At 36.6% G+C, this 24,346-nt stretch overlaps 4 protein-coding genes, 1 long non-coding RNA gene and 1 pseudogene across 7 annotated transcripts; 4 read left to right on the plus strand and 2 right to left on the minus strand.

The window, feature by feature from the left end:
* Positions 1-533: 533 nt before the first annotated feature.
* NF-YB11 (nuclear factor Y, subunit B11) lies at positions 534-3,245 on the minus strand. The gene is made up of 3 exons (XM_023677900.2): positions 2,887-3,245; positions 2,546-2,664; positions 534-1,064 (listed from the first exon to the last, which is right to left on the minus strand). Exons 1-3 carry the CDS (start codon positions 3,057-3,059, stop codon positions 853-855), a joined length of 504 nt encoding a protein of 167 aa, XP_023533668.2. The 5' UTR covers positions 3,060-3,245; the 3' UTR covers positions 534-852.
* A 1,712-nt stretch (positions 3,246-4,957) lies between these two features.
* On the plus strand, positions 4,958-5,813 carry LOC111795458 (uncharacterized). The gene is made up of 2 exons (XM_023677896.2): positions 4,958-5,189; positions 5,286-5,813. Exons 1-2 carry the CDS (start codon positions 5,054-5,056, stop codon positions 5,684-5,686), a joined length of 537 nt encoding a protein of 178 aa, XP_023533664.2. The 5' UTR covers positions 4,958-5,053; the 3' UTR covers positions 5,687-5,813.
* On the minus strand, positions 5,557-5,956 carry LOC147792604 (uncharacterized). Its single transcript, XR_015421050.1, has 2 exons — positions 5,767-5,956; positions 5,557-5,721 (listed from the first exon to the last, which is right to left on the minus strand). It is a non-coding gene; the product is annotated as an uncharacterized LOC147792604 (long non-coding RNA).
* A 1,264-nt stretch (positions 5,957-7,220) lies between these two features.
* LOC111795457 (NAC domain-containing protein 90) lies at positions 7,221-8,894 on the plus strand. 3 transcript variants are annotated; one of them, XM_087123811.1, is made up of 3 exons: positions 7,221-7,469; positions 7,542-7,843; positions 8,753-8,894. In XM_087123811.1, exons 1-3 carry the CDS (start codon positions 7,277-7,279, stop codon positions 8,891-8,893), a joined length of 636 nt encoding a protein of 211 aa, XP_086979937.1. In that variant the 5' UTR covers positions 7,221-7,276; the 3' UTR covers position 8,894. The 3 variants fall into 3 exon arrangements, with proteins under 3 accessions (XP_086979937.1, XP_086979938.1, XP_023533663.2); XM_087123812.1 differs by having other exon boundaries at positions 8,717-8,836; XM_023677895.2 differs by lacking the exon at positions 8,753-8,894 and adding an exon at positions 7,920-8,190 and having other exon boundaries at positions 7,222-7,469.
* Positions 8,895-9,019: 125 nt separating this feature from the next.
* Positions 9,020-13,388, plus strand: LOC111795455 (vesicle-associated membrane protein 714). The gene is made up of 4 exons (XM_023677894.2): positions 9,020-9,244; positions 9,866-10,056; positions 12,202-12,365; positions 12,971-13,388. The coding sequence occupies exons 1-4, from the start codon at positions 9,028-9,030 to the stop codon at positions 13,059-13,061; spliced, it is 663 nt and encodes a 220-aa protein (XP_023533662.1). The 5' UTR covers positions 9,020-9,027; the 3' UTR covers positions 13,062-13,388.
* A 6,567-nt stretch (positions 13,389-19,955) lies between these two features.
* On the plus strand, positions 19,956-21,402 carry LOC111795452 (putative F-box protein At2g36090 pseudogene; annotated as a pseudogene).
* Positions 21,403-24,346: the final 2,944 nt, after the last annotated feature.

Below are 24,346 nucleotides of genomic sequence, written 5' to 3' on the forward strand. Positions count from 1 at the left end.
TAAATAAGGGTGGTGTGAAAATCTCTCCGTCATTTTAAAAATCTTGAAAGAAAGCCCGAAAGTGAGGGAAAGAAAATCTCTCCGTCTAGTGGTGAACTTGCACCGTTACAAATGGTTCAAAGCCAGACACTGGGCGATGTGCTAGCGAAGAGCTCCCAAGGGAAGGTGAACATGAGGCGATGTACTAGCAAGGAGTTGGGTCCCAAAGGGGGTGGGGATTGTGGGATCCCACATCGGTTGGGGAAGGAGGAGAACGAACCACCCACATTAGTTGAGGAGGAAGGAGCACGAAACACCTTTTAAGGGTGTGAAAACCCTTCCCTAGCATACGCGGTTTAAAAAACTTTGAGTAAGAAATTCAAAAGAAAAAGCCCAAAGAGTACAATATCTACCGGCGGTGGGCTTGAGTCGTTACACATAGTTTACCAAAACACTAACCATACCTTTCACCCGTTCATGTTTCAAGAATACCTATCTCATCCCATTGGTGGAATAATAATAATATTTCATAATTGTTGAGTTTTCTGTACCAATGCACCAACATTTTGTGGATTTTATACGTTAGAAACTAAGAAACAAACATGTCCTTCATGTCTGGCATTCGAAAGACTATGGGGAAAAACCCAGAAAACAAATGGACTTAATAAGGTATGGGAACCTCTCTCGCTACCATGTGGACAGAGATACAGAACTTGCCAAAAAGTGCATCTGCCGCTCACAATATACAACCTAAATTAGTCTCAGAAAAAAATATATATATATATTCCTAGAAGATTTGTAAACCATCTTATGCGTACAGAGTGAGGAATAACCTCATTTTAAGTACCTAATTAGGGAAATACGTCATGTTTCTCAGTCATCACTGCCGCCATTCTCAACTTCATCTTCATCTTCATCTTCATCGTTACCGTTGTCGTCATCGTTATCGTCATTGTCATTTTCGACATCATCTTTGCTTTCACCATCAGTACCTTCAACTGTAGGCTCTTCTTCTATCTTCCTCTTTTTCGCTTCTTTTATCCTGGACGCAGCTGCCTTCTTTCCAGCATTCTTACTTCTGAATTCTACATTCAGCCAAGCCAAGGTTGCATAATAAATCATTTAAAAGGTTCAACTAGCTTTCTTTCATACTCATCCTGGATAAAAGCTTAAAAATGCCATAGAAAATCATAGCCTGCAGAAAGTAAAAGTGCTTTCTGCGTACAATAAATTCAACACTTCTTTGTTGTTAAATTAACCACAGACTAGGAGGATTTGAAAGGCATAATGGCACTAAGATTTCCAAGGTTTAGCCAAGGCTTATGCTCATATATATTATCCAAAAAGAGTAGGCATACTGTAGCATGACAATTACCCATCCTGCCTGATAATCAAGAGAAAAGAAAGTATCTACACATTGAACTCGTACTGCAGTATAAAATTTCATAAACCACTATATAAACCATTAATAAAGGATATCATACAATCTTTCATATCAAGAATATAAAGTATAATCAGATTCCATATAAGTCCTCACATGTCCAACGACAGACGAAAATAGAACTAGTAGAGCCTGGGTACACACCAGTAAATAGAAATCTTGCTCACTTTACCTAATTTTCAAAATGGTCTAAGTATGTACTTCTACTAATAGAAATAGACAACATAACTAAAGATAGATCCAACAAAACCTCCAAGGATTCATAAGCACTTGAATATTTATTTAATGAAAGATTATTCAATCTAATCGAATAATAATTTTTTAATAAAAGGCTTGCATGGGTTATTTGAACTCTAAATTATATTCCCACAACTTGAAGTTCAATCAAGTAGCACCTCGGGTAAATGATTAATTATATTTTTTTTATGTCACGCAAAGAGTTCATAGGAATTAAAGAGGGAACTTCGAAAAATCCACTTTTCTTTTGTCACAAGAGTTCTATTGTAGAAAGAGTCATGCAGCAAAAACTTTCACCAATACCCCACTCAATGAATAGGAGTTCTATCTAAAACAAAGGAGCAATTGCTTTCTTCCCTAAACTAGGTAAGGAGATTGAAATGAATTCCTACAGCCTTCTTATACTACATGAACAATTCAACTACAGAAACTAACGGCTGAGTCCTTCAGACTTGCATTTTGTACCTTGTATCCATTTTTCACATGAGAACTCTATCCTATCATGATGCCAAATCGACTCGTCTTGGATGTTTGAGGAACTGATAAGAATTTTCTTATAATGTTAATGGCCTCTTCGCACAATAACCGTGCAAGATTTCACACTCCAGAAGAAGTGTTAACGAAATTTATCAAAATAGAGACTGGAAGTCTAGCGATACCAGACATTTTAGGCAACGAAATCATGCAAGAGCATAAAAACAAGATCATGCTAGCAACCAAATAAAAGAGAACCATTAGATAATCTTTCGGCTTTTAAAGAATGTTCAGCAAGTTACAACTATCAAAACGTAGTTATCCAATTAATCGTGCAATTTCATGCTCCAATGAGTAATGATTTTCCGGAGGAAAAAAAAAGAAGGTAAACTGAGTGGTTAGAACCTAACGCACCATTGAGGGAAGCCTTAAGAGGCCTAACCAACTCGGGAAATTCCATATCTTCTAGAGCTTTCAGTACATCTTCCGCCTTTATCGTCTGCCTCTTCGATTCCTTGCATATATCATTCGACCTGCTTAGAGATCAACCAGTTAATACGAACGCAAAAATTAACTAATACATAACAACAATTAATTTAATCCTAGCGCCATAACAACAAGAGATTCATCACTTTAATCTCTTTCGCTTTCGTTCTTCAGGCACACAGAAGAGAAACAACGAACCCTAATTTCGAACATCAGAATCGATAGAATTTCATTCAGGATTCAAAAAAAAGGCAGGATGCGGTACTTACGTTGCGGATAGGTAATGAATGAAGATCCGAGCGCTCTCGCAAAACGCTAGAAGCGAGTCTTTGTTGACGGAAATATCCTGGTTCCGAGAGCACTGAGAAAGCTTCTCTTTAACCACTCGGCGAACTATAGTCTTCGGAAGCTCTTCGATCTCAGCCCCAACTTTTTTCTCCATCTTCCTCTACTCTCTACTTCAACGATGCCTCAGAGTGTTCTTCTTCGGCTCTTCAGCATAAAGATTGGTCTCTCTCAGAGGCGGCCTCTGCAGTTCCATATTCATCGTTCTCGAATATGTTTCCCGCCATTAATTTCGGTGTTGAGGCCTTCAGGGTTTCGGTCCATCAATTCTGTGCCCTTTTTTTTTTCTCTCTCTTCCGGATCTCTATGTAAAACGATCGTACAGAGTGGAACGACATGTCGTCTGATTTTGAAAAAATTGGGCTGGGCCTCGCTAAGAACAACTCATTGGGCTATTTATCAAGATGGGCTAATCTGGTTGAGCAAATTTATATTTAATTTAGATTTAAATTTATATTACAAAAATAACAATAGTACACGTGACAAAATCAAAATACAGGTTGGTTTTTTTTTTTCTTTTTCTTTTTTAACTAATAATAATAAATTCAATATTAAATTTATAATTTATCAATTTCTTGTAATTTAGAGCTCCAAATTTCCTTTTAACCAGTGACAATATTTACTAGCGGTGGGTTTGGGCTATTACAAATAGTATTAGAGTCAGTCGCCGAGCACTATGCTAGTGAGAATATTGGCCCCATGGGGGTGGATTGTGAGAAACATTCATTATAAAAGTGTGGAAACCTGTTCGTCAGCAGAGAGGTTGGACTCTCAATGATGTCCTGTTGGGGAAGAGAACAAACCACCATTTATAAAAGTTGTGGAAACCTTTCCCTACGGCGTTTTAAAGCCTTGAAGGGAAGCCCAAAAGGAAAACCAAAAAATTACAATACCAGCGGTGGGCCTAGGACGTTACAGTGGATTGCAAAACATTTCTTTATAAGGGTGTGGAAACTTTTTAGCCAGTGAGAATGAGGGGACCCAAGGGGTGGATTGTGAGAAGCATTTAATGTAAGGGCCCAAAGAATACAATATTTGCTGGCGGTAGACCTGGGAGCATTCAATGTAAGGGCCCAAATAATACAATATCGGCTAGCGGTGGGACCCAAGGGGTGGATTGTGAGAAGCCCTTCAATGTAAGGGCCCAAAGAATACAATATTTGCTGACGGTAGATTTTGGAGCATTCAATGTAAGGGCCCAAATAATACAATATCGGCTAGCGGTAGGACCCAAGGGATGGATTGTGAGAAGCCCTTCAATGTAAGGGTCCAAAGAATACAATATCTGCTAGCGGTGGGTCTAGGATGTGACAGTAGATTGCGAAAAGCATTTATTTGTTAGGGTGTGGAAACTTTTTAGCTGGTGAGTACGTGGGGACCCAAAGGGTGGATTGTGAGAAGCATTCAATTTAAGGGCGTGGAAACCTCTTCGCCAACGAGTACGTTAAACCCCAACGAAATGGATTGTGAGAAGCAATTATTATAAGGGTATAGAAACAATTGGCGTCCACTATGGGTCGGTCGCCTCGGCAGCGAACCAAGCCGCTGCCATGGCGGCTACAACGAGAAATGCAAGAAAGAGTGGCTCTTTTATTAATGGGACGGGTGCTTGAGAGTCGATCAAATTAAGAACTTGCTGCTGCTGCTGCGGCTGCGGCATGAGGCACATTATGATGACCAGTAAGCTAATATCTTCTCTGTCCTGTTCTGCAGACACCTCGACAGCAAGACATTAACTCTCTTCACCTTTCCCACTCTTTCATGTTCTTCGTCAACACTCTCCGTCTACTCATTTAATTACGTACTAATCGCATTTACAACGACACCAGAAAGGTACCCTGCAGTGTGTCGCCAAAGTTAATGCACTTTTGTGTTGAAAAACAGAGAGTTTCTGGCCCAATGAGGTGCCCCTTGCTTCACGGATTTGGTTTCTTTCCGAGCCATTGATGGCTCTTATACTGACAGCAACTACCCTCGAACCCTTTTGGGGCCCTTCATTAAACGCTCATTCTATGTCTCTTACCTTCTCTACAAAACCCATTTTCCATTGGCTGCAAATTCGCAACCTCTCTGTAAATTCAGGGCGTTTTCATGGCTCTTGCAAGCTTGGTTACAGCATGTCTCTTGACGGCGATGGCTGCGAGCGTTGAGGCCTCGCCGTCGACCACTCGCATTCTGAAAGGGAAGGTGTCCTGTCTCGACTGCGACGCCGTCTATGATCTCTCAGGTGTCGTTAATTAAGAAAATTTAACGAAATTTGTGTGTAATTTTGATGATTTGGTATAAAATTTTGGTGCTCTGTTTTTCACTGACATGGCCTCAGAGATCGTGGTGATGGTGAAGTGCGAAAGGGCAGGGAAGGTGGTGACAGCAACTACGGCTAAAGATGGTGGGTTCGCGACGGAGCTGCCTTCCGATGAGTGTGAGGCTAGGCTCGGCGGTGGTCGGAACCAGCTCTACGCCGCCAGAAAAGACATGGTCGCTGAAATCGTGTGGGTCGGTGATGGGTCAGGTTCCGGCGACATGTACGGCACTTCCACTCCGCTAGCGTTTTGCAGTGGGTGCCAGTGCCGGTCGATCGGCAGCGACGGCGGGGAACACTGCAAGGCTGCGGCGAGGAAATTTGGTTCTTCCAAGACCTTCGACCTTCCTCTGCCGCCTGAGTGGGGGCTGGCGCCGTCTAGCTACTATTTTCCTTTCTTCCCCATTATTGGCATCCCATAAGATGTGGACACGTGTCCTTAGTATTCTACTAGTCTCTTTAATGTGGTGTGTGTAATTAAAGGTTAAATCATATTTTTAACCTTTAATTACTTTAATTACTGTTACTGTAAAACATTTCAATTACCTTAACTTCCATGTTTGTTCTATTTAATCATTTTCAAGGTTTAAAAAATTAAAAATAAATAATTATCAAACGAGATCATCAAGCTTAGTGATTTTGAGTGAAAAATGTTCCATTGAATTCGTCTTAACCGTGGCTCGTGAGTAATGTAGAGAATTAGAATGATTCGTACAACCGTGAGGACTATTAAAGACTCGTCCATTAATTTTTAGTAACGAACACGTATAAATATATGGGATTCACATATGTATTGTTTTATGACTACGAGTTCGTATAGATAGACGTGTGCTCTAAGATGTACAAACTTTATAGTGTGATAAGAAATACTACATTACTATTTAGTCATGAATTTGTTTGGATAAGGGCAAAAGTTAGCATAGATATATAGCAGTTGACAAACACGACAGCCACTTCATTCTTCATAACGACGATATTAAGGGACCTATCAGAGAATCACTGTTGACAGTGTTCATATTGCATAATAAATTATAAATTAGAACTGTGACGAAGCATATATATATATGTATATATATATATGGAGGTGGAAGAATTTTCAAATGGAATGATTAGGCGCGTGCAACAATGCGCGTGCAACAATATAAAAAGGGTCCCAATGGAACTTTGTAAAATAATTATTTAGTACCTATAAGCTGACCTACTTTCCTCCACTCGGTTCCCGTACCACGCGCCAGGCTGTCTCCGCGCGTATTCCGCGCTTTCTACGCCTCATCCCCTTTTACGACTCATTCAGTAAATTATATATTAATAGGAATTTATTCAATTTCTTAATTTAAAAATGTTAATATTATATTTTAAAAAAAAAAAAAAACATCCAACACCCTTAATTTCCTTTTCAAAAAATGTTTAAAAGAAAATTATTACATCATAAATCATTTTTTAAACATAGCATTAATAGATTCATATACCAACAGTATTTATTTAAAAATATTTAAATATAATATATATACGTGTATATATATATATGAACGTGGAAGAAATTTTATCTTGACAATTAACAACTTTTTTCACTTGGTATTGGATAATTCATATATAATAATACCAAGTCTTAGTAGGCACTTGATTATTCTTTGAAAATAAGTAAAATAAAAGTAGAAAATAATTTATAAAAATTTAATTTAATTATTAATATATGGATGAAAATAAATTTATATTATATTATTATTATAATTTATTTTACGAATAATATTGTTTTAAAAACCTTTCCGTACGCACCGCAGGATATGTCCACGTAGGAGAGAGAATATCGATAAAAAAACGACCTCTTCTATTGTTCTTTGCAGAACCGTGTCAAAAGTTTCCAACCACGCACACAACGAGTCAGAGAAAGTGCCGATTTTTCTAATTTCACTCGGCGAAAACCCCTTTCTCTCTCTCTATATAAAGACACAGAGATTTGGGGGTTTGAAAACTCCAAGACTGAAACATCGGCCGAAATTCAATAATTTAAAATGGATGAGGCTCGTCGGACGGCAGGGGAAGAACCGGCGGACCGGGAGATCACACCCGGGTTTAGATTCTTCCCCACGGAGGAGGAACTGGTGTCGTTCTATTTGCACAACCAGCTCCAAGGGCGGCGCAAGGACATCCACCGCGTCATTCCGGTCGTCGACATTTACAGCATTGAGCCGGTCAATCTCTCCGGTATGTAATTTTAACTGTAATTATAAACAGCCGGCGGCGGTTTTTTGATTAATTTTATGTTTTGGGTTTCAGGGTGTTCGGGGGAGCGGTGTCGGCGGGACAGTGAGCAATGGTTTTTCTTTGTCAAGCAACAAGAGAGGGAAGCGAGAGGAGGGAGGCCGAATAGAACGACGTCGTCTGGATCTGGCTATTGGAAAGCCACCGGATCGCCGAGTTATGTTTACTCTTCCGATAATAGAGTCATCGGAGTTAAGAAAACGATGGTGTTTTATAGAGGGAAAGCGCCCACCGGAACCAAGACGAAGTGGAAGATGAACGAATATAAAGCCATTGAGGACGATTATTCCAATTCCTCGTCTATTCCCACTCCCGAGGTAACAGAATTACGAATTTAATTATTATTTTTTTAATTATAATAATTATTATTCTAAAATCAACATGAATTGGCAGTTACGACATGAGTTCAGTTTGTGCCGAGTTTACGTGGTGTCGGGAAGCTTTCGAGCATTTGATCGGCGGCCATTAAAATGTCGCAACTGATCTGACGTACGACATGTCGGCCGGAGACGGAACTTTATTCAAACGGATGCCGTTCAAATTTATTATTATTTTTAATAACAATACCATTTTTTTAAAAATTGGAATATATGAATAATTGTTTAAAATGTATTTTATTTCTTCCAATTCCACGTGTCAATAAATTATGCATTTTATTTTGGAATATGCCTGTTTCAATTTATTAATTCAATGGTCAATTATATGATACTTATGGATGATGTTTAATATAATAAATTTCGCATGAACCTGATGTATGCAGTGACATCATATGATATATAATCGATAATATCTTAGATAATTACGATATTATAGGCCTTAGTTTATGTCAATTTTTTTTAAATAGCTAAATTATAAAAAATGCTCGTAATTTTGTATCATTGTTTTAAAAATACATTTATCGTAAATATTTTCAAAATAAAGTAGAGTAATTTTTTTTTTTTTTTTTTTTTTTTTTTTTTTTTTGTAGATTGAGTCTAAAATAATAATATTAAAACATATTTATGGTCGAATATTTTGAAATTTATAATAAGTTTTTAAAAAAATTGGAGTTTTTTTTTTGAAATATTATGAATATTTTTATAATTTATTTCCAATAAAAAAATTATTTAATGTAAAATTCAATTATATGAGTTTGGGAGGCTTTTAATTTGTTTTTTTGTTAAAAATTTTGTATTTTTTTTAAAAAAAAGGAAAATAAAGAGCGAGAAATTTCGGTGCACGTGTAGGTACATTTACCAAAATGCCCCAACGTAAGTGCAGTGGACTCGCCGGGCAAACAAGACGATCAATCCCCAATTTTCGTCCCCCGCGAAATCAAAGAACTCTCTTCTTCTTCTTCTTCTTCTTCGATAGTTGGTACCGGGTAGATAATCTCTCCTCCCTTGATCGAAGTTTTGGAGGATTTTGAATGTTCGTCGATTCTCCTATCGGAGGTCGGAAGGAAGGCTTCTGAATCTTCTAGGCTTTAGGTGGAAGCAGACGGTTCCATTAGCAGAAAGAAATGGCTATCCTGTATGCGGTGGTGGCGCGAGGTACGGTGATATTGGCGGAGTTCAGTGCTGTTGCCGGAAATACTGGCGCTGTCGCGCGGCGGATTCTCGAGAAGCTGCCGGATGAAGCAGACTCTAGGCTCTGTTTCTCTCAGGAACGTTACATCTTTCACATTCTGAGATCCGATGGCCTCACCTTCCTGTGTATGGCGAACGATACATTCGGCAGTAAGTATTTCTCCTTGTTTTGTTATCGATTTCTGCCTTTGTGCCTCTTGTTTACTGGTCTGAGTCGGAGGGAAATAGATATTGTTGGTGTTCTGCATATCTGTGCTTTCAACTCACAGAGAGATCGAAGCTGCGCCACTAGGTTTAGCTGTAGGAAGTGGATCGCTTCGTATAATTTAATTTATTGTGTTTACCTTCAATTTGCTGTCAACAGATTCTTAAATACGAAAGAAAGGGGAAAGTTATTGGTTTCTTATTTTGGAAACTTACTAGTTACTATGTATGAGATTTCCAGACTATCCAGAGCACAGGGCGTTTTTTTTTTTTTTTTTTTTTTTTTGCTTATCAAAGCACGTTTTATTGAGAGAGGGGAACCGAAACTGACGATGTTCGATCAATTTTCTCTTTTCACGAACGTATTAATTGATTTTTTTCCTTCTTCTTATGAGTCTATTTTATGCCAAAATAATTCTGAAGCAACTTCTTCAACTATCAGTTATCAGTTGCTAAATTGATTTCAACATCCAACTTGTTGGTATCATCCGTTAGATCTCGTTTCAGGTTTCAAGATTGTTGGTCCTTAACCTTTCTAGTTTTGAAGTTATTGGTTTATTGTTCCAGGGAGAATTCCTTTCTCTTATTTGGAGGATATCCATATGAGGTTCATGAAAAATTATGGTCGAGTGGCCCATTATGCTCCTGCATATGCAATGAATGATGAATTTTCAAGAGTCTTACATCAACAAATGGAATTTTTTTCCAGCAATCCTAGTGCTGATACCCTTAACCGTGTTAGAGGTGAAGTAAATGAGGCAAGTATATTGTTTTTATCCTGCATAGATACAACTTTATGGGAATGCTACAATTATTCTCCACGCCGGTAGTTCTTTTAGTGGATGGAGTCTTTGTCTTTATCTTACAGAATTCTACTAATACAGCATGCCTTATATTCTGGCTGCAGTTAAAATATCTGAATTGCAAGATTGCATAGAATGTAAGACATGTATTGATGCTTTCATTCATTTAAGTAATTAAATTTAGGGGGATGCTTTGAGGTATTTGTCAAACAAAGATGTGGCTGTTCCTCGAACAAAATTTCCTCCTTGCTTAAATATTTCGTCTTCTTGCTTGAGATTTCCTGACATGTGAACAAAGCCTGGTAGTCGCATCTTCTTCTTTCTAAAGAACTTGGTAGTTCACTAATATTCTGAAACATTATTCTTTGTTCATTTCTTGTTTACTCAAAATTTGTAGTGCTAATGTCATAGGATTGTGATAACGTTACTAGGGTTCTATTAGTCAGACTCAGTAATCTTATTAGAGTTAAGTGGTTATGAATTGAGTGAGTTTGTTCGGGGGTGGGAGAAGGTTAACATATTAGTGCTCTCTTTTAGCTTTAATACACAATTTTCTTAAATTTCCACTTCCATCATAATTGGGAATGGTTCTTGGACCAAAAATTTACGGAAAGTTAGTTGAAAATGGGTAATGTGCCAATCTTTTTTCCTCACGTATCATTGGGCTTCATTTGATGGAATGCTATCTTCGGTCTTTTTTTCCTCATGTTTGATATTTTCTAAGAAGGAAAGTCTAAGTCCACAGATAGGCTTAAAAATACACCGTAGGCAGAAGGTTCATTAAGAATTGTTGCAGTAGTTTTATGATAGGATTAATTAGCCTCCCATACACTTCATATATGCTTGAGATTGTACGGGAGATTTAATGATGGTTTAGTTAGGCTGGGACGTGTTTTGTATGTATGGAGTAATGTAAGCATTGACAGGGCAGACATGCAATTGGTTGTTAAAGAGCGCATCAGACATTTCACCATTTTGTTAAATGTTTATTTTCTTTCAATACTAGTACAACAATGCTTTCCCTTTAGCATTCTCTATTCTGTCAATTGGCTTGTCTGTTTGAGTTCAATTACGGTAGACTGTGCCAACTTCAATCACATGAGGTAAAGTTCCACATCCATTGAATTGGAGTTGCTCCTAACCAAGTAATGCATTTGCATCATTATAAAATTCTTTGAAGGATCAGTTGCTGATGATAAAATGGCTTGCCAAAAAGAAGAGAAACTTTGTCGTCTGATGTTTTGATATGGAACCAATTTAGCCTAGGGAATTTTGGATCTGCACTCAAAAGTGATCTTAAATTTTAACCTTAAACATTCAAATCTGCTTCTTCCCGGACCAAGCATTTTTGGGAAAAAGAAAAGAAAAAAAGAAGTCAGAATTTTTAGTTTAGCTGCTCTATTGGGCTCTTAAGCTGTTGGCAAGGTACGAGGAAGGAATTGTTTGATTCAGGTGCTATTACCCACACCTTGAGAAGACGTATTTTAGGGTGGGGTAATGATAGAATTGGGTTAAGATTGTTATTAGGAGTATATTAGTCATACTTGCTGAGTTTGATAGTGTTAACCATAGATAGAGCGGATGTAGGGTTAGGCATAGGAAATACAAATACTTGTGTAGATGCGAGATCGAAGGACCTCTCAAAATGTTATTATATATCATATCCATGTGTTCTCTTTTTGTTATAAGAATGAATGTTCTACTTCAATTTCCGGTTCCCATCATAGCGTCACCAGATTACTTTTTCATGCTGTAATTTTCTTTGTTCCTTAGATTTTGTGTAGGGTACCTTTCACTAATGAGTACAGAATTAATAACTGATGGATAAGATAATCTCTTCCTCCTCCTCAGTGAAGTTTTCTAAAAGCTCTTTGGTAAATTTTCAAAACAGAATAGTTAAGAAAAGGTTTACACAAACAGATCTGAAGGCCGTATTTTCCCTTAAAACTGATTATCGTGTCCAGGAATGGGCAGGTTCGTTACCACACTTCTTATATTTTATTCTGTATTTGCATATGCTTTTTCTCATTTTCCCTTTGGCTTTGGTACCATGTCTCCCTGCTTCTTTTCTGTTCTGAAAAACTTAAATCTGCTTTGCAGATACGGACAATTATGGTGGATAATATTGAAAAAATATTGGAGAGAGGTGATCGTATTGAACTTCTTGTTGATAAAACTGCAACAATGCAAGATGGTGCATTTCATTTCAAGAAACAGTCTAAGCGACTTCATCGAGCACTTTGGATGAAAAATGCCAAACTTTTGTAAGTAATAATATATTTTTATGTTCATAAAAAGGTGTCTGAATGGCTACGGTAGAAAACAAGAACAGCTACACAGCATTATTTCCATTATGTATTATTTTTCTTCTGGAAACTGTTTTCAGAAATCTTTTGTTCAACATTGTTTTTGAATGGCTATTCTTTTTTTTTTTTTTTTAGTTCAACAAGTCAATTGCACATATTTCTGGTTGACCTGTGCTTAGTTTGGTTTCAAATGCTATTATTTGTGTTTAAAAACAGAAAATTGTTTTCAAGCATATTTTCCAAACAGCCCATGTAGTTCGTAGCATGACAGTCACAGGGATCTTAAAGAACAATGATAGTCATGAGAATGTATGTAGTATGTATGGTATACCGTTTTTTTTAAGATCACAATTAACTATGTTGCTTACTAAAAATTTTGGAGAACAATCAATTTTTTTGGTTTCATGATTGAAATAAACCCGATGATGGTATGAGTACCTAAGCAGGAACGTTGTCACAAGTCTGACTTTTCTGTATTTTGGTTATTTGGTAGAGGTTTAAGTCAGTTTGACGCTTTAATGCACCTATGTTTCTCATAGAATCGTATATTTCCATCTTTACAGAGCTCTGATGACATGTTTGATCGTAGTACTGCTGTATGCAATAGTTGCTGCTTTCTGTGGGGGCATTACTCTATCTTCTTGCAGATCTTAAATTCCTCAACGGGTATGCTATGATGATGGATTTTAAGCTCATCTGCGGGACCTTCAAATCGAAGGATGGATTCAGCGGCTTTGCACCACAGAATCTTAACATACAATACCATGTTCATAAAGCTGCAAACTTTCTAGATTTGTCCCTGTAAATTCTTCTCCTGTGGTTGCAGTATGTGTGCAATTGCTCTTGGAAAGCTCGTCACGTTGTACTTTTGCAACTGACTATTTGTTTATCTTTATTATTTTCGTTTTGTAAATTGCTTGATATTTGTTGCCATGTCTTATTTGAATTGAAGATTTTGCTATTTCAAAGGTCATTTTCCCCTTTTCTTGCCTCCGGTTTGAATAGATTGATTGTACCACATGCAACCTGACTTGGAGTCAACTCCTTTATTATTATTATTTTTTATTTTTTATCCTATAATTGCAGTGTAAAGGGGCTTAAAGCATGGAAAACCGTTGGACCGATCTCCTTGGTCTGTGGTGCGAACCGCTCCGAAAAGACCATATAAGACGTAAATCGGTCCAGTCGGTTCCTTCTTTCAGAGAAGAAGGCTTCACTTTGCGTTGCGCTGTAGAGATCCCTTTTGGTAGCGTTTCATTTCAATTTCTTCTGCACTTTTATTTATTGCACGCTCACTTTCGCCATCTGAAAAGTCAAATTACTTCCATAACCCTTATCCAATTTTCCTTCTCTTAGTTGACTCTCATGAATTACTTTTATTTAGTTACTTCAGTTCTTTGAGTAGAAGCTGAAAATGAATGCTGACTCTTTCTTTGTATTCAACTAACAGTCTTTTATGATTAACTTATTCTTCATGAATTTTCCCTAATCTGCAGCTTTAATCTTGCCCTAATCTGTATCAGTGTGTATTATTTTTCTTCTAATCTTCAGCTTAAATCTTGCCCTAACCTGAAGGCCTGATATTTTCCTATGCACTATAGAGATCTTCTGTCAGGATCCAATTGATGACGTTCTAGAGGATTTCAATGAATGGATCATAAATTGTCCCCATCAGCAGAGGAGGAATTTCATGGAGAGAAGGTTTTGAGTTTATCCTTGTAGAAAATTTCACTCTTAGTCTTAACTTTATTCTGTCTGGTTTCTTTTGAAGTGATTGTAATTCTCCCCATATCCACTTTTATTATTTTGCTCAACTACTCCATGGAATGTATACATGTTGAAAAGACTACCATTATCTTTTTCTAGGTGTTTGGACTTTCCACTTGAAGAAACTAAGGATGTGGACTGGTGGCATTGCTTCAAAAACACATTTGGTTGTTGGTAATATGATGTTGATATTCAGCCACCACCTAATCAATAGATATATTATTTTGTTAATGTGGGATCCATCATACTTATGTAGTTGAATGGACAGTATCTACTACTACGGTTACATTGGAAAATTTTCCACAGCCCCAAGTATTATCTTTCATGGGGAAGAGGATGAAGGCGAGGAAGATAGATCAGGGATATGTTGCGGCCACAGATATAAATAAGGTAGCCCTTTCTACCTAAAAGATCCTTTCTTGTTTTTGATGTGTTTTGGATGGTAAAATGCATTTTTTACTGTGCTATGTTTGCATAAACTCGAGATTTCCTAATTCTTCGATGGTTCAGTGGTGAGATTTTTTCATTAGAAACCAAAACTTATTTTTATGCTCGTTTTAACGAATAACAATGTGTATGTGTATCAGGAAAGGTATATCAGAGCTTGTCACAGAGCATTCTTTATAGTCAAGCTTTTATTTGTTTTATGAGGTAAAACATTCATAGATGTATGCTTCATTGCTGGGATATCATTTATTTATTTTTTTTTAAAAAGAAATTTGCGTTCAACAATTACAAAAATGAGAGATCGAATTATTGACTTATGAGGCGGTAAACGTGTCTTATCTACAAAAACTATGCTAATTTTTATTTCAAATTGTGTTTTAGGTCAACATCTCAAATACAAACCTTTGCACCCAATAGTGGAAGCTGTAATATACGGTATGAAGATTAATTTTCTAAGAACATCTCTATTTGTCAATTTGTTGGATGGTTGATCTAAACTTTTGAATATCACTATTCACGAATTTACAACAAGTATTTAGTCCTCCAATCTTTTCATACATAGACAAAATCACTTTTGCAGATAACATGTTGTCGTTTACAAAATTGTCCTAGAATCATAATCTCCAACAAAGATAAAGTTAAGGGACATGTTACCAAATGCATTTTCCAACTGTCACAAATTATTGCCCAAGAAAGGTTTTTCTGGAGGAACCAATATTAATATTCTTCATGAGTCATGTCAATACCTATCCACTTACTGATATGACTGGTGATTATCCAAGTGCCAAAACCTATGGCTATGCCGAGATAAATTTCAAGTTAAACGTGTATTTTTATGTGGAAATTCTTAATTGTTAAGCTTGTACTTGGTCCACATATTAGCTACTAGAGCATAGGTGAAAGAATTGCTTGGTTAATGGGACAGGTATTCAGGCAACTTGAAAAATCACATTTTTTAGTTAGGTCGGTTGTATTCTAATAATGTAGGTTGATGTGACCTGCTTAGTAAGCAGAATACCATTTTAGGATGGGAGTGTCAGGGAGAAGTCCTTTCCGCTGTTACACTCCTTGCTTTTGATATAACGCTCCATGTCCAAGATTAGGTGATAAGCGCCTACAATGCTGCAATTTGCAAAGCTAGAGGTCCTTCTAGAATCCTTGCAAAACGCTCACAGAGAAAGCTAACTTAACGGATTGATTCCAACCAAGAGCTGGTTAGAAGATGAATGACTCTTAGATCGAACTTGGAATCTATGATGGTCACTTTTAGATACCAAGACAATTCACTCCAGAATTAGCTTGATCAAAACTAATTCAATGACTCAGTTTAAACATCAAACCTAAAGCAAGGTTTGAAAAAGAATAACACCAAAAGGGTATCAAGAAAACACAAAGGTTTTTTTCTGTATTCAACCAAAATCCCCCAAACATGAATATTACATGCCTTTAAATAGGCCCAGAAAATAACCCTAACAAAATAAAGTTCAGCCACCAACCACTAATAAATGCTATTAAATACAAATTGAAAAATATAAGGCAATTCATACAAACTATTAATAAATGCTATTAAATATAAAATGAAGCAAATAAGGCATTAATAATTTCCTTAATTGGTAATTCAACTACCAAAGGCAAGTCTTCTAATTACTTTCCAATATCAGCCACTCCATTATCTTCTTGATTTGATATGCTAATGCTATAAAGATTTTTGGGCTCAAAAGTCTTTGTTTCAATCGGTACACTAGCCAGCTTTTGAAGATGCAATGTATAGGCCTCTTGAATCTTCTTAACCTTGCTTCTTGTAATCGATCCTTCGGGTACATGCACGTGATCAGTTGTTGGATTCATATCATTAGGGATAAGATCTAGAGTCTGGATTCGATACTTGACAACCTTGATTATCATCATAGACCAATGGAGTCTTTTTATTATGTTCTGTTCATACTCTCATGCTTTCTAGTAAATTATCAAAAAGGTCACCCAACATAGTATTGTTCCAAGCAAATCACGCTTAATTTGAATTTTTTATTTTTTTTTATTTTTTAGTAGCTCAATCATTGAAACTCCAAAGTTACGTATGTTTGGATTTGAGTAATCCTATGTCGGAACAACCCCAAAGTTCACTTTGAATCAAGAATATCCTACTGTGAACCCATAGACTGTGTGTTGACATGTTGCCAAAGTCCACTTTGAATCAAGAATATCCTACTGTGAACCCATAGACTACCCATAAGCTGAGCGTTGACATGTTCCACAGCAGAAAATTTCTTGCTACACAAGTCGTGTCACTGCATTTGTTCAACAAGGTTGCTAAAGCTACAGTGATTAGATGTAGGACTTTGATTACAAGGAATGAACGTTTCAAGAGAGTTGGGAAAAGGAACAATAAAAAGTGTTTTTTCCAAACGTTAGTGGGGAAGGACGTTGCACGTGTTGTGATGGACAAGCTCTATTAACTTTCTCTTATTGCGGATGACCAGCTAGTTGATCTTAGCAAATCAAAACTCTCTCCCTATCGGTCTCACAATTCCATTGCCTCTTTTCGTCTCTTCTCCAAAAACTTCTAGTTGAGGAAAAAGATTCACCGAAAAAAATTCATGAACCACATCTTTCATCCGACCTATATTCTTTTTCTTTCATCCGGCCTATATTATTTTAGGCTGATAAATACGATTGACTAGAATTGAAGTCTAGTTTAGCAAATATTTTTATAAAATAGACGAGGGATAAGTATTTAGATTAAAATAGAATACATTCTAGTTTTTTTTTTTTTTTTTTTTTTTTTTCTTTAATAAGAGAATTAGTGGGTCAAGTGATACAATTTGTAATGACTTTGACATCTTTCATGAACTAATTTATGATTAGATTAATTGATCGCTGATGAAGAGAGGTGTCCAACACTTTTAAGGGAAGAATCCAAAATTTAATAAATAAATAAATCGTTATTTACAATTCTTATATATTCTTGACAGCCAATAATGGAGAATCTGCAGCACCACTTTGGACCTCGTCATCAATTCATCGTATGTCTTCTTCTATACTATATATTATTTCATGTTATTCTCAAATACTTTAGCTGTATGATTTAAATTATATTTTTAATTTTATCTTCAATTATTGAAAGGCTTAGAAAAATTTAGAGAGCTTTTCTTCCAGGAATCTTTAATTAATATTTTCATTTGCTGGGCGGCTCATTAAATTATATATATAAGAACAACTTTTTAAGAATTTAATAATTCTAGTAGGAGTGGTTTTGTTGAATATTGAAGAAATATTTAACACTAATATTTATTTAAATGCCTATTTCACTTCTCAAATTGATTGATCAAGTGGAAAGAATAATCCACTCATGAAATTATAGTTGAGGATATATTATAATAAAATGAAAATTCATTATAAGTTTTATTTATATTAAGATTTTTTTTTTTAATATGAGAATAGTTACCATAGAAAAGTTATTTATTTATTTATTTATTGAGTGTAATTGAGCTGGAATTTGAGATTTTGACATTTTTATTTATTTATTTATTGTGATGTATGGGTTTGTTAGTTATGTTATGCTTACGTTGGTCGGTAGAAAATTTTAGTTAATCATATAAAGATTTTTTTAGGGAAAAAGAACAGAAGTCAAGGTAGCAGTTAAGAAGGAAGAAAGGAAAAAAAAAAAAATAAATAAATAAAAAAAAAAATAAAATAAAGAGGGCAATAATGCAGGAGTGAGGCGGCTGTCCAGTTTTTCAAAGCGGGGAGATTATGAAGAATTTGGGCATACACAAGTTGACAAAATTGGCAACTACTTGATGAGATTTAGACAAAAGTTTGATTTGGTTAGTAATTAGTCTTTTATATATTATCTTTATTTAACTAACTTACTTAACCACACGAGTGTGTTACGTAAGTCTTTAATTGAACGGGTTTTTATCGACCATTCTTCTATTTGCAGGTCCGAGTTGTTTGGTTTTTGTCTTCTATACTACGGACTTCTCTTCAAAGGATTAGAGAAGGTTTAGAAGCAAAGCAGCTTCACCGACAGGTACAGGTGCTTATCGTTTACAACTTCAAGTAGCCCGAGTATAATCTTAGAATTTGGGCATACACAAGTTGACAAAATTGGCAACTACTTGATGAGATTTAGACAAAAGTTTGATTTGGTTAGTAATTAGTCTTTTATATATTATCTTTATTTAACTAACTTACTTAACCACACGAGTGTGTTACGTAAGTCTTTAATTGAACGGGTTTTTATCGATCATTCTTCTATTTGCAGGTCCGAGTTGTTTGGTTTTTGTCTTCTATACTACGGACTTCTCTTCAAAGGATTAGAGAAGGTTTAGAAGCAAAGTAGCTTCACCGACAGGTACAGGTGCTTATCGTTTACAACTTCAAGTAGCCCGAGTATAATCTTAGAATTTGGGCATACACAAGTTGACAAAATTGGCAACTACTTTATGAGGTTTAGACAAAAGTTTGATTTAGTTAGGAATTAGTCTTTTATACATTATCTTTACTTAACTAACTTACTTAACCACACGAGTGTGTTGCGTAAGTCTTTAATTGAACGGGTTTTTATCGATCATTCTTCTATTTGCAGGTCTGAATTGTTTGGTTTTTGTCTTCTATACTGCGGACTTCTCTTCAAAGGATTAGAGAAGGTTTAGAAGCAAAGCAGCTTCACCGATAGGTTCAGGTGCTTATCGTTTACAACTTCAAGTAGCCCGAGTATAATCTTAGAATTTGGGCATACACAAGTTGACAAAATTGGCAACTACTTTATGAGGTTTAGACCAAAAGTTTGATTTGGTTAGGAATTAAAGTCCTTTATACATTATCTTCACTTAACTTACTTAATCACACGTATGTATTGCGTAAGTCTTTTAACTGAATGAGTTTTGATCAATCATTCTTCTATTTGCAGGTTCGAGTTGTTTGGGTTTTGTCTTTTATACTGCAGACTTCTCTTCAAAGGATTAGAGAAGGTTTAGAACCAAAGCAGCTTTACCGACAGGTTCAGGTGCTTATCGTTTACAACTTCAAGTAGTCGGGTATAATCTCATTTCTCCTTTTCTTTCCTTCTTTTACTAGAGCATATCTTTTGTGAAATAAGGTTGTGTGCTAAGTAAAACACTACAATTAAACTCAAATTCTGGTCGTTGTTGGACATCGTTATAGGATCGACTAGGCTTACAAATTAGGATTTCAACCTCGTTTTAAGAAATTTAACCTTAAATTTGACCAGAATCACGTCTATTAAGGTGTAGTTTAACCATGACAATTGATGGAAAGAGAGAGGCAAAGATATTTTGAAGAGATAAGAATGGATGTGGGTTCCTAATTTATAAATATCTTTTAAGGACTCCCCTCCTGGACAAACCATGCCCTTCGTTACCCTTTTTTATTTTCAAAATCATCCAAAAGTTTTCTCAAATTGCAATTCAACCCCTAAAGTTGACCATTTCTTAATAATAATGTACTTTTGTCCTATAAAATCTCTCAAACCTTCTCCCCTTTTTATCCGAAAAGGCTCCGTCTTAGGCCGAAAGTCAAAATCATGCCTTCTTCTTCTTCTTCTTCTCATCATCTCCCCTCCACCATTGCCGCCCTCCACTCCGAAATCCTCCAGACTCATATTCTCACCCGCCTCGACGGCCCTGCTCTGGCCTCCGCCGCCTCTGCCTCCTCCCGCTTCCGCCTCCTCTCCGCCGAAGACCAACTCTGGCGTCAAATTTGCTCTGCCACCTGGCCCTCAACCACTCATCCCCTAATCCAGCACGCCATCTCCGCCTTCCCTTCCGAACACCGGTCCTTCTTCTCCGACGTATTTCCCCTGCTCGATTGCCGGTCGCTTCGTTGCGATCTCGACCGTTCCCCTTCCTCCGAATTGATCTCCGCCGTGGACATTCATTACAAGGACAAACCCCTCTTCTCCAAAGTCCACTCCACCGATACCAACACGAATTGGTTCCTCTATTCCCCATTTCGCGTCGACGTAATCGACCCAAAAGACTCAATTCCGTTGCCGATTCGCCGCCGAGAGAAACGCGAAGATTGGGTAGCTAATCTAGAGCAAAATCTAACGGCGAGTTGGATTGTAATCGACCCAATTAAGAACAGAGCAGCAAACGTCTCGAGTAGGCAGGCAGTGAACGTCCGGCGACACTGGTTATCCGGCGAGATACAAGTACAATACACGATGATGATGGGCGGCGACGGGAGGGCGGGGTCGAGAACGGAGATGGTACAGTGCTCGGTGGTGGTGATTTGCGGCGAGAAAGAAGAGGATGGGATGGAAATGAGCGTTAGAGAGGTGAGTATGCAGATTTTGGACATGGAAGGGAAGCATTTGAACGGGAAGGAGAGCTCCGGGATTCTGGGAGAAGCCATGGAAAGGGGGAAGAGAATTAAAGAACAGAAAGGGGAAGCGAAATTGAGGTTCGGAGAATACGTGGAGCTGAAGAGGAAGAGGAAAGGCCGGAAAGACAGAATCGAGAATGCTTTGGATATGCTCTGTGTTCTCACCGGAATCGCCATTTTTCTGTCTTTCTGCACCTTCATCTTCTTCTTCTTCTTCTTCACATAAACTTGAATTAATCATGATTAATCTCCCTAATTAAACCCTAATCCTTCATTATTTTATTCCAAACATATATTCTTAATAATATTCAAATTCAATGGTTTGGGCCGAAGCAGGAGAAGCCCAAATCAAAGGCAGGCCTGTACAATTATTATTTAAATATAAATTATATATATTCCGAAGACGGTTGAGTCCCCCGTCTTTTATTTCGTTCTCAAGTTCTTGAACTTATGGAGTCTCGACCCATTTGTTTGTTAACACAATGACACCAAGTCCTTGTTGCAGCTCGGGCTATTGAATCCGCTATTTTATTTTTGGTACCAACAATTAAGAATTGTTTGCCTCTACTTACGCATCAATACTCGGATTTCAATTGTGTGTGACACAACAATATCGCATCTAATTATCATCTTGGTTTCCAACAACACGACCCATACATCGTGATGTCGTCCCATGTCTCAGGACATATTGCCCATCTTAGCTTACTCGAACACAATCGTTAGGAACTGACTCGTGTGTTGGTTATCTTATCGGGATATATATATATATGAATAAAATAATTTTGATATCTTTAAAATTAATTAAAAAAAAGAGGAAGTTGGATATAATGTATGATTATTAAATACAAAATTAGATAGGATGAAAATGAGAGCATTAAATTTGAATTAAAGATAAGCATTAATAATTAAAGGGGAAAGAAAGATAGAAAAAATAATAATAGGGTCAAAGGATGGATGAAGGATAGCTTTTAAAAGTACCTATAATATTATTATTTATCAAAATTTTAATTACAGAATAAAGTAAAATAAAATATAAATAAATAAAAATGAGAAAATACCAATTTTCTTTTGTACCTTTTTACCCTTTACTTTGTCTTTTTTTGCTTACTACATCCCTAAGAATATCTGTCTATCAATTTTTCAACATAATAAAATCTTTAAAAAATAAAAAATAAAAAATAAATAGAGATTAAATTTTTTAATAAGGAGCAAAATTCCAATATTGCCCCTACTTATAGTACGTGTATTATGAATACCAATATCGGAGCAGGCGGTTTGATGTTAATGTAACCGTGCTAGTCCACGGTCATATTTCAGGCTTTTCCTCGAAGTTTTTAAAATTATGTCTTTTCACACCCTTGCAAAGAAGACTTCTTTCTCCTCTCTAATTAATGTATGATCTGACAATTCACCCTCCTTCGAGGCTCAGCGTCCTCGTTAGCTCTCGTTTTCCTCTCCAATCGATGTTATTCACCTCTCTAATCGATGTGGGATCTTATAATCATCCCTTTTGGAGCCCAACGTCCTCGCTAGTACAACACCCGATGTATTGAAGTATTGAGTATTAAAGTTGTGGTCCAATTGAACATGAAATGACCCTTTTAAATCTGATTCATTAGACTCAAAGGCATGAGATGCTTCACCCAATTCAATTCAATTCAATCAACAATTTCAGGTTTGGAGGCATTTGGTTGGATGAATTCGGGCAATTGAAAACTCCAAATGGGTTTGTTGTTTATAGAATTTACGACCTCGATTCTTGTATAATAAGAAATAGAGTCAGCTACGATGAAATAGTTAAAATGAAAAGACAAGGTTTTTTTTGTTCAAAATTTTTATGCGACACACGCGATCGTGTATGAGAACCGAAACTCAAGAGATGTATGGGAGGTGGGGAAGGAAAAGACACCAACAAAGAACCAACAACGAGATTAGCTACAAAAAAATGTTGGAAGTTTCACATCCATCCATGAAAATTGTGGCTAAAACTCATGAAATCTCTCAACTTCATCAGCTTTCTATATGTCTGTACGTTTTTGGTTTATGCTACTGTCCACCAACCCGTCTTTTCATTCATTCATTCATTCTCCGATTCACGATGTAACGAACTGATTCGATCCTTTTTCGCTGTGTTTTCTCTTTCAATCCAATTTGCTTCTACCTAGCTACCCTAAAATGAAACTCTTCCTCCCGATGCAAAAAGGCGTTCGATAGAATTGTGTGGCTAATATATACGACCCCGAGACGTCAAATTTTTACGTTTTAGTTATCTTATCGTACCCGAATGGATTTTGATGCTGAAAAAAAAAGGGAATTTGGAGTGATTGGAAGTGTGGGAGAGTTGAGCAACATGATGTGCTGTGAGGAAAGGAACAAAAGAGAGAAAGTGGGGGGGAAATGGAGGGGCCTCAATGGTGTGTGTGCTAAGTCCAAGCAAGATTTGGGTGTTTTCTTATGGGGTTTTCTGTCTCAGTGTTGCAAATACAGCCATCATAATACCAACATGGGCCCTCGACCATCCGCACCCGCATCGTAATGCTACAACCTTCAATGGTCTGGTATCATTTGTTGTGCGTCGTAATGTCACGACCTTCAATGGTCTGATATCACTTGTTGTGCGTCGTATTGTCACGACCTTCAATGCTCTAATATCACTTGTTGTGCTGTAAAGCTACAACCTTCAGTGCTCTGATACCACTTGTTGTAGTGGAATGCCACAACTAAAATGTTTGGCTACAACAAAATCGATTGCACTCACACACCCATAAACATAAATTAAACAAACAGACACAAAAATTTATGTGATTTGGAGAGAATAAATTCTCCTACATCCATGGTGGTAGCCAATCACTATAACCAAAATAAATGAGAATTATGACAATTCATCTTACGACAATTTACAACATAAAGATTATCACCATAAACTAATACGAGTTGTTTGATCATGTCTTGTCTTACTCGTATGTTTTCTAAAAGAAAAATCGAAAGATTACGAGTATATACTGTTTAGTCACCGAGGAAGAACGTGTATTTAGTCATTATCATATCATCAATACCACTCTTATTTGGACGTGATGTCGATTAATTCACGTACTATTTTCTTAATCGAGCGTTATAAATTGAATTAAATAAAGATGATAATATGAGTCTTTAATCATGTTTTTAGATCTTGGATTAAGTGGTAAAATAATGGTTGGGACAACATATAAAATTGAATTAAATGAATATAATAACCCATGAGCTTGTGGTTGGGGTCTTTTATTTATATAATAATAAGAGATGATATCAATCATTTGATTCTATTGTATTATTATCTAATCATTCATTACCATTACCATTACTTAATAAAGAATTAAATTGAGTTTGCGTGAAAT

The sequence above is a fragment of the Cucurbita pepo genome, chromosome 5 (assembly GCF_057944985.1).
Source record: "Cucurbita pepo subsp. pepo isolate OVF chromosome 5, ASM5794498v1, whole genome shotgun sequence".
Classification (NCBI taxonomy): Eukaryota; Viridiplantae; Streptophyta; class Magnoliopsida; order Cucurbitales; family Cucurbitaceae; genus Cucurbita; species Cucurbita pepo.

Excerpts from the sequence above, each read along its gene's own strand:
- NF-YB11 (XM_023677900.2), bottom strand. The coding sequence starts at position 3,059 with ATGGAGAAAAAAGTTGGGGCTGAGATCGAAGAGCTTCCGAAGACTATA. Across the intron at positions 2,665-2,886 it reads ATTCATTACCTATCCGCAAC|GTCGAATGATATATGCAAGG; the intron begins GTAAGTACCGCA and ends ATCTCTAAGCAG. Across the intron at positions 1,065-2,545 it reads TCTTAAGGCTTCCCTCAATG|AATTCAGAAGTAAGAATGCT; the intron begins GTGCGTTAGGTT and ends GGCTGAATGTAG.
- LOC111795458 (XM_023677896.2), top strand. The coding sequence starts at position 5,054 with ATGGCTCTTGCAAGCTTGGTTACAGCATGTCTCTTGACGGCGATGGCT. Across the intron at positions 5,190-5,285 it reads CGCCGTCTATGATCTCTCAG|AGATCGTGGTGATGGTGAAG; the intron begins GTGTCGTTAATT and ends ACATGGCCTCAG.
- LOC111795457 (XM_087123811.1), top strand. The coding sequence starts at position 7,277 with ATGGATGAGGCTCGTCGGACGGCAGGGGAAGAACCGGCGGACCGGGAG. Across the intron at positions 7,470-7,541 it reads TGAGCCGGTCAATCTCTCCG|GGTGTTCGGGGGAGCGGTGT; the intron begins GTATGTAATTTT and ends TTTGGGTTTCAG. Across the intron at positions 7,844-8,752 it reads CGTCTATTCCCACTCCCGAG|GTACATTTACCAAAATGCCC; the intron begins GTAACAGAATTA and ends GTGCACGTGTAG.
- LOC111795455 (XM_023677894.2), top strand. The coding sequence starts at position 9,028 with ATGGCTATCCTGTATGCGGTGGTGGCGCGAGGTACGGTGATATTGGCG. Across the intron at positions 10,057-12,201 it reads TTAGAGGTGAAGTAAATGAG|ATACGGACAATTATGGTGGA; the intron begins GCAAGTATATTG and ends TCTGCTTTGCAG. Across the intron at positions 12,366-12,970 it reads ATGAAAAATGCCAAACTTTT|AGCTCTGATGACATGTTTGA; the intron begins GTAAGTAATAAT and ends CCATCTTTACAG.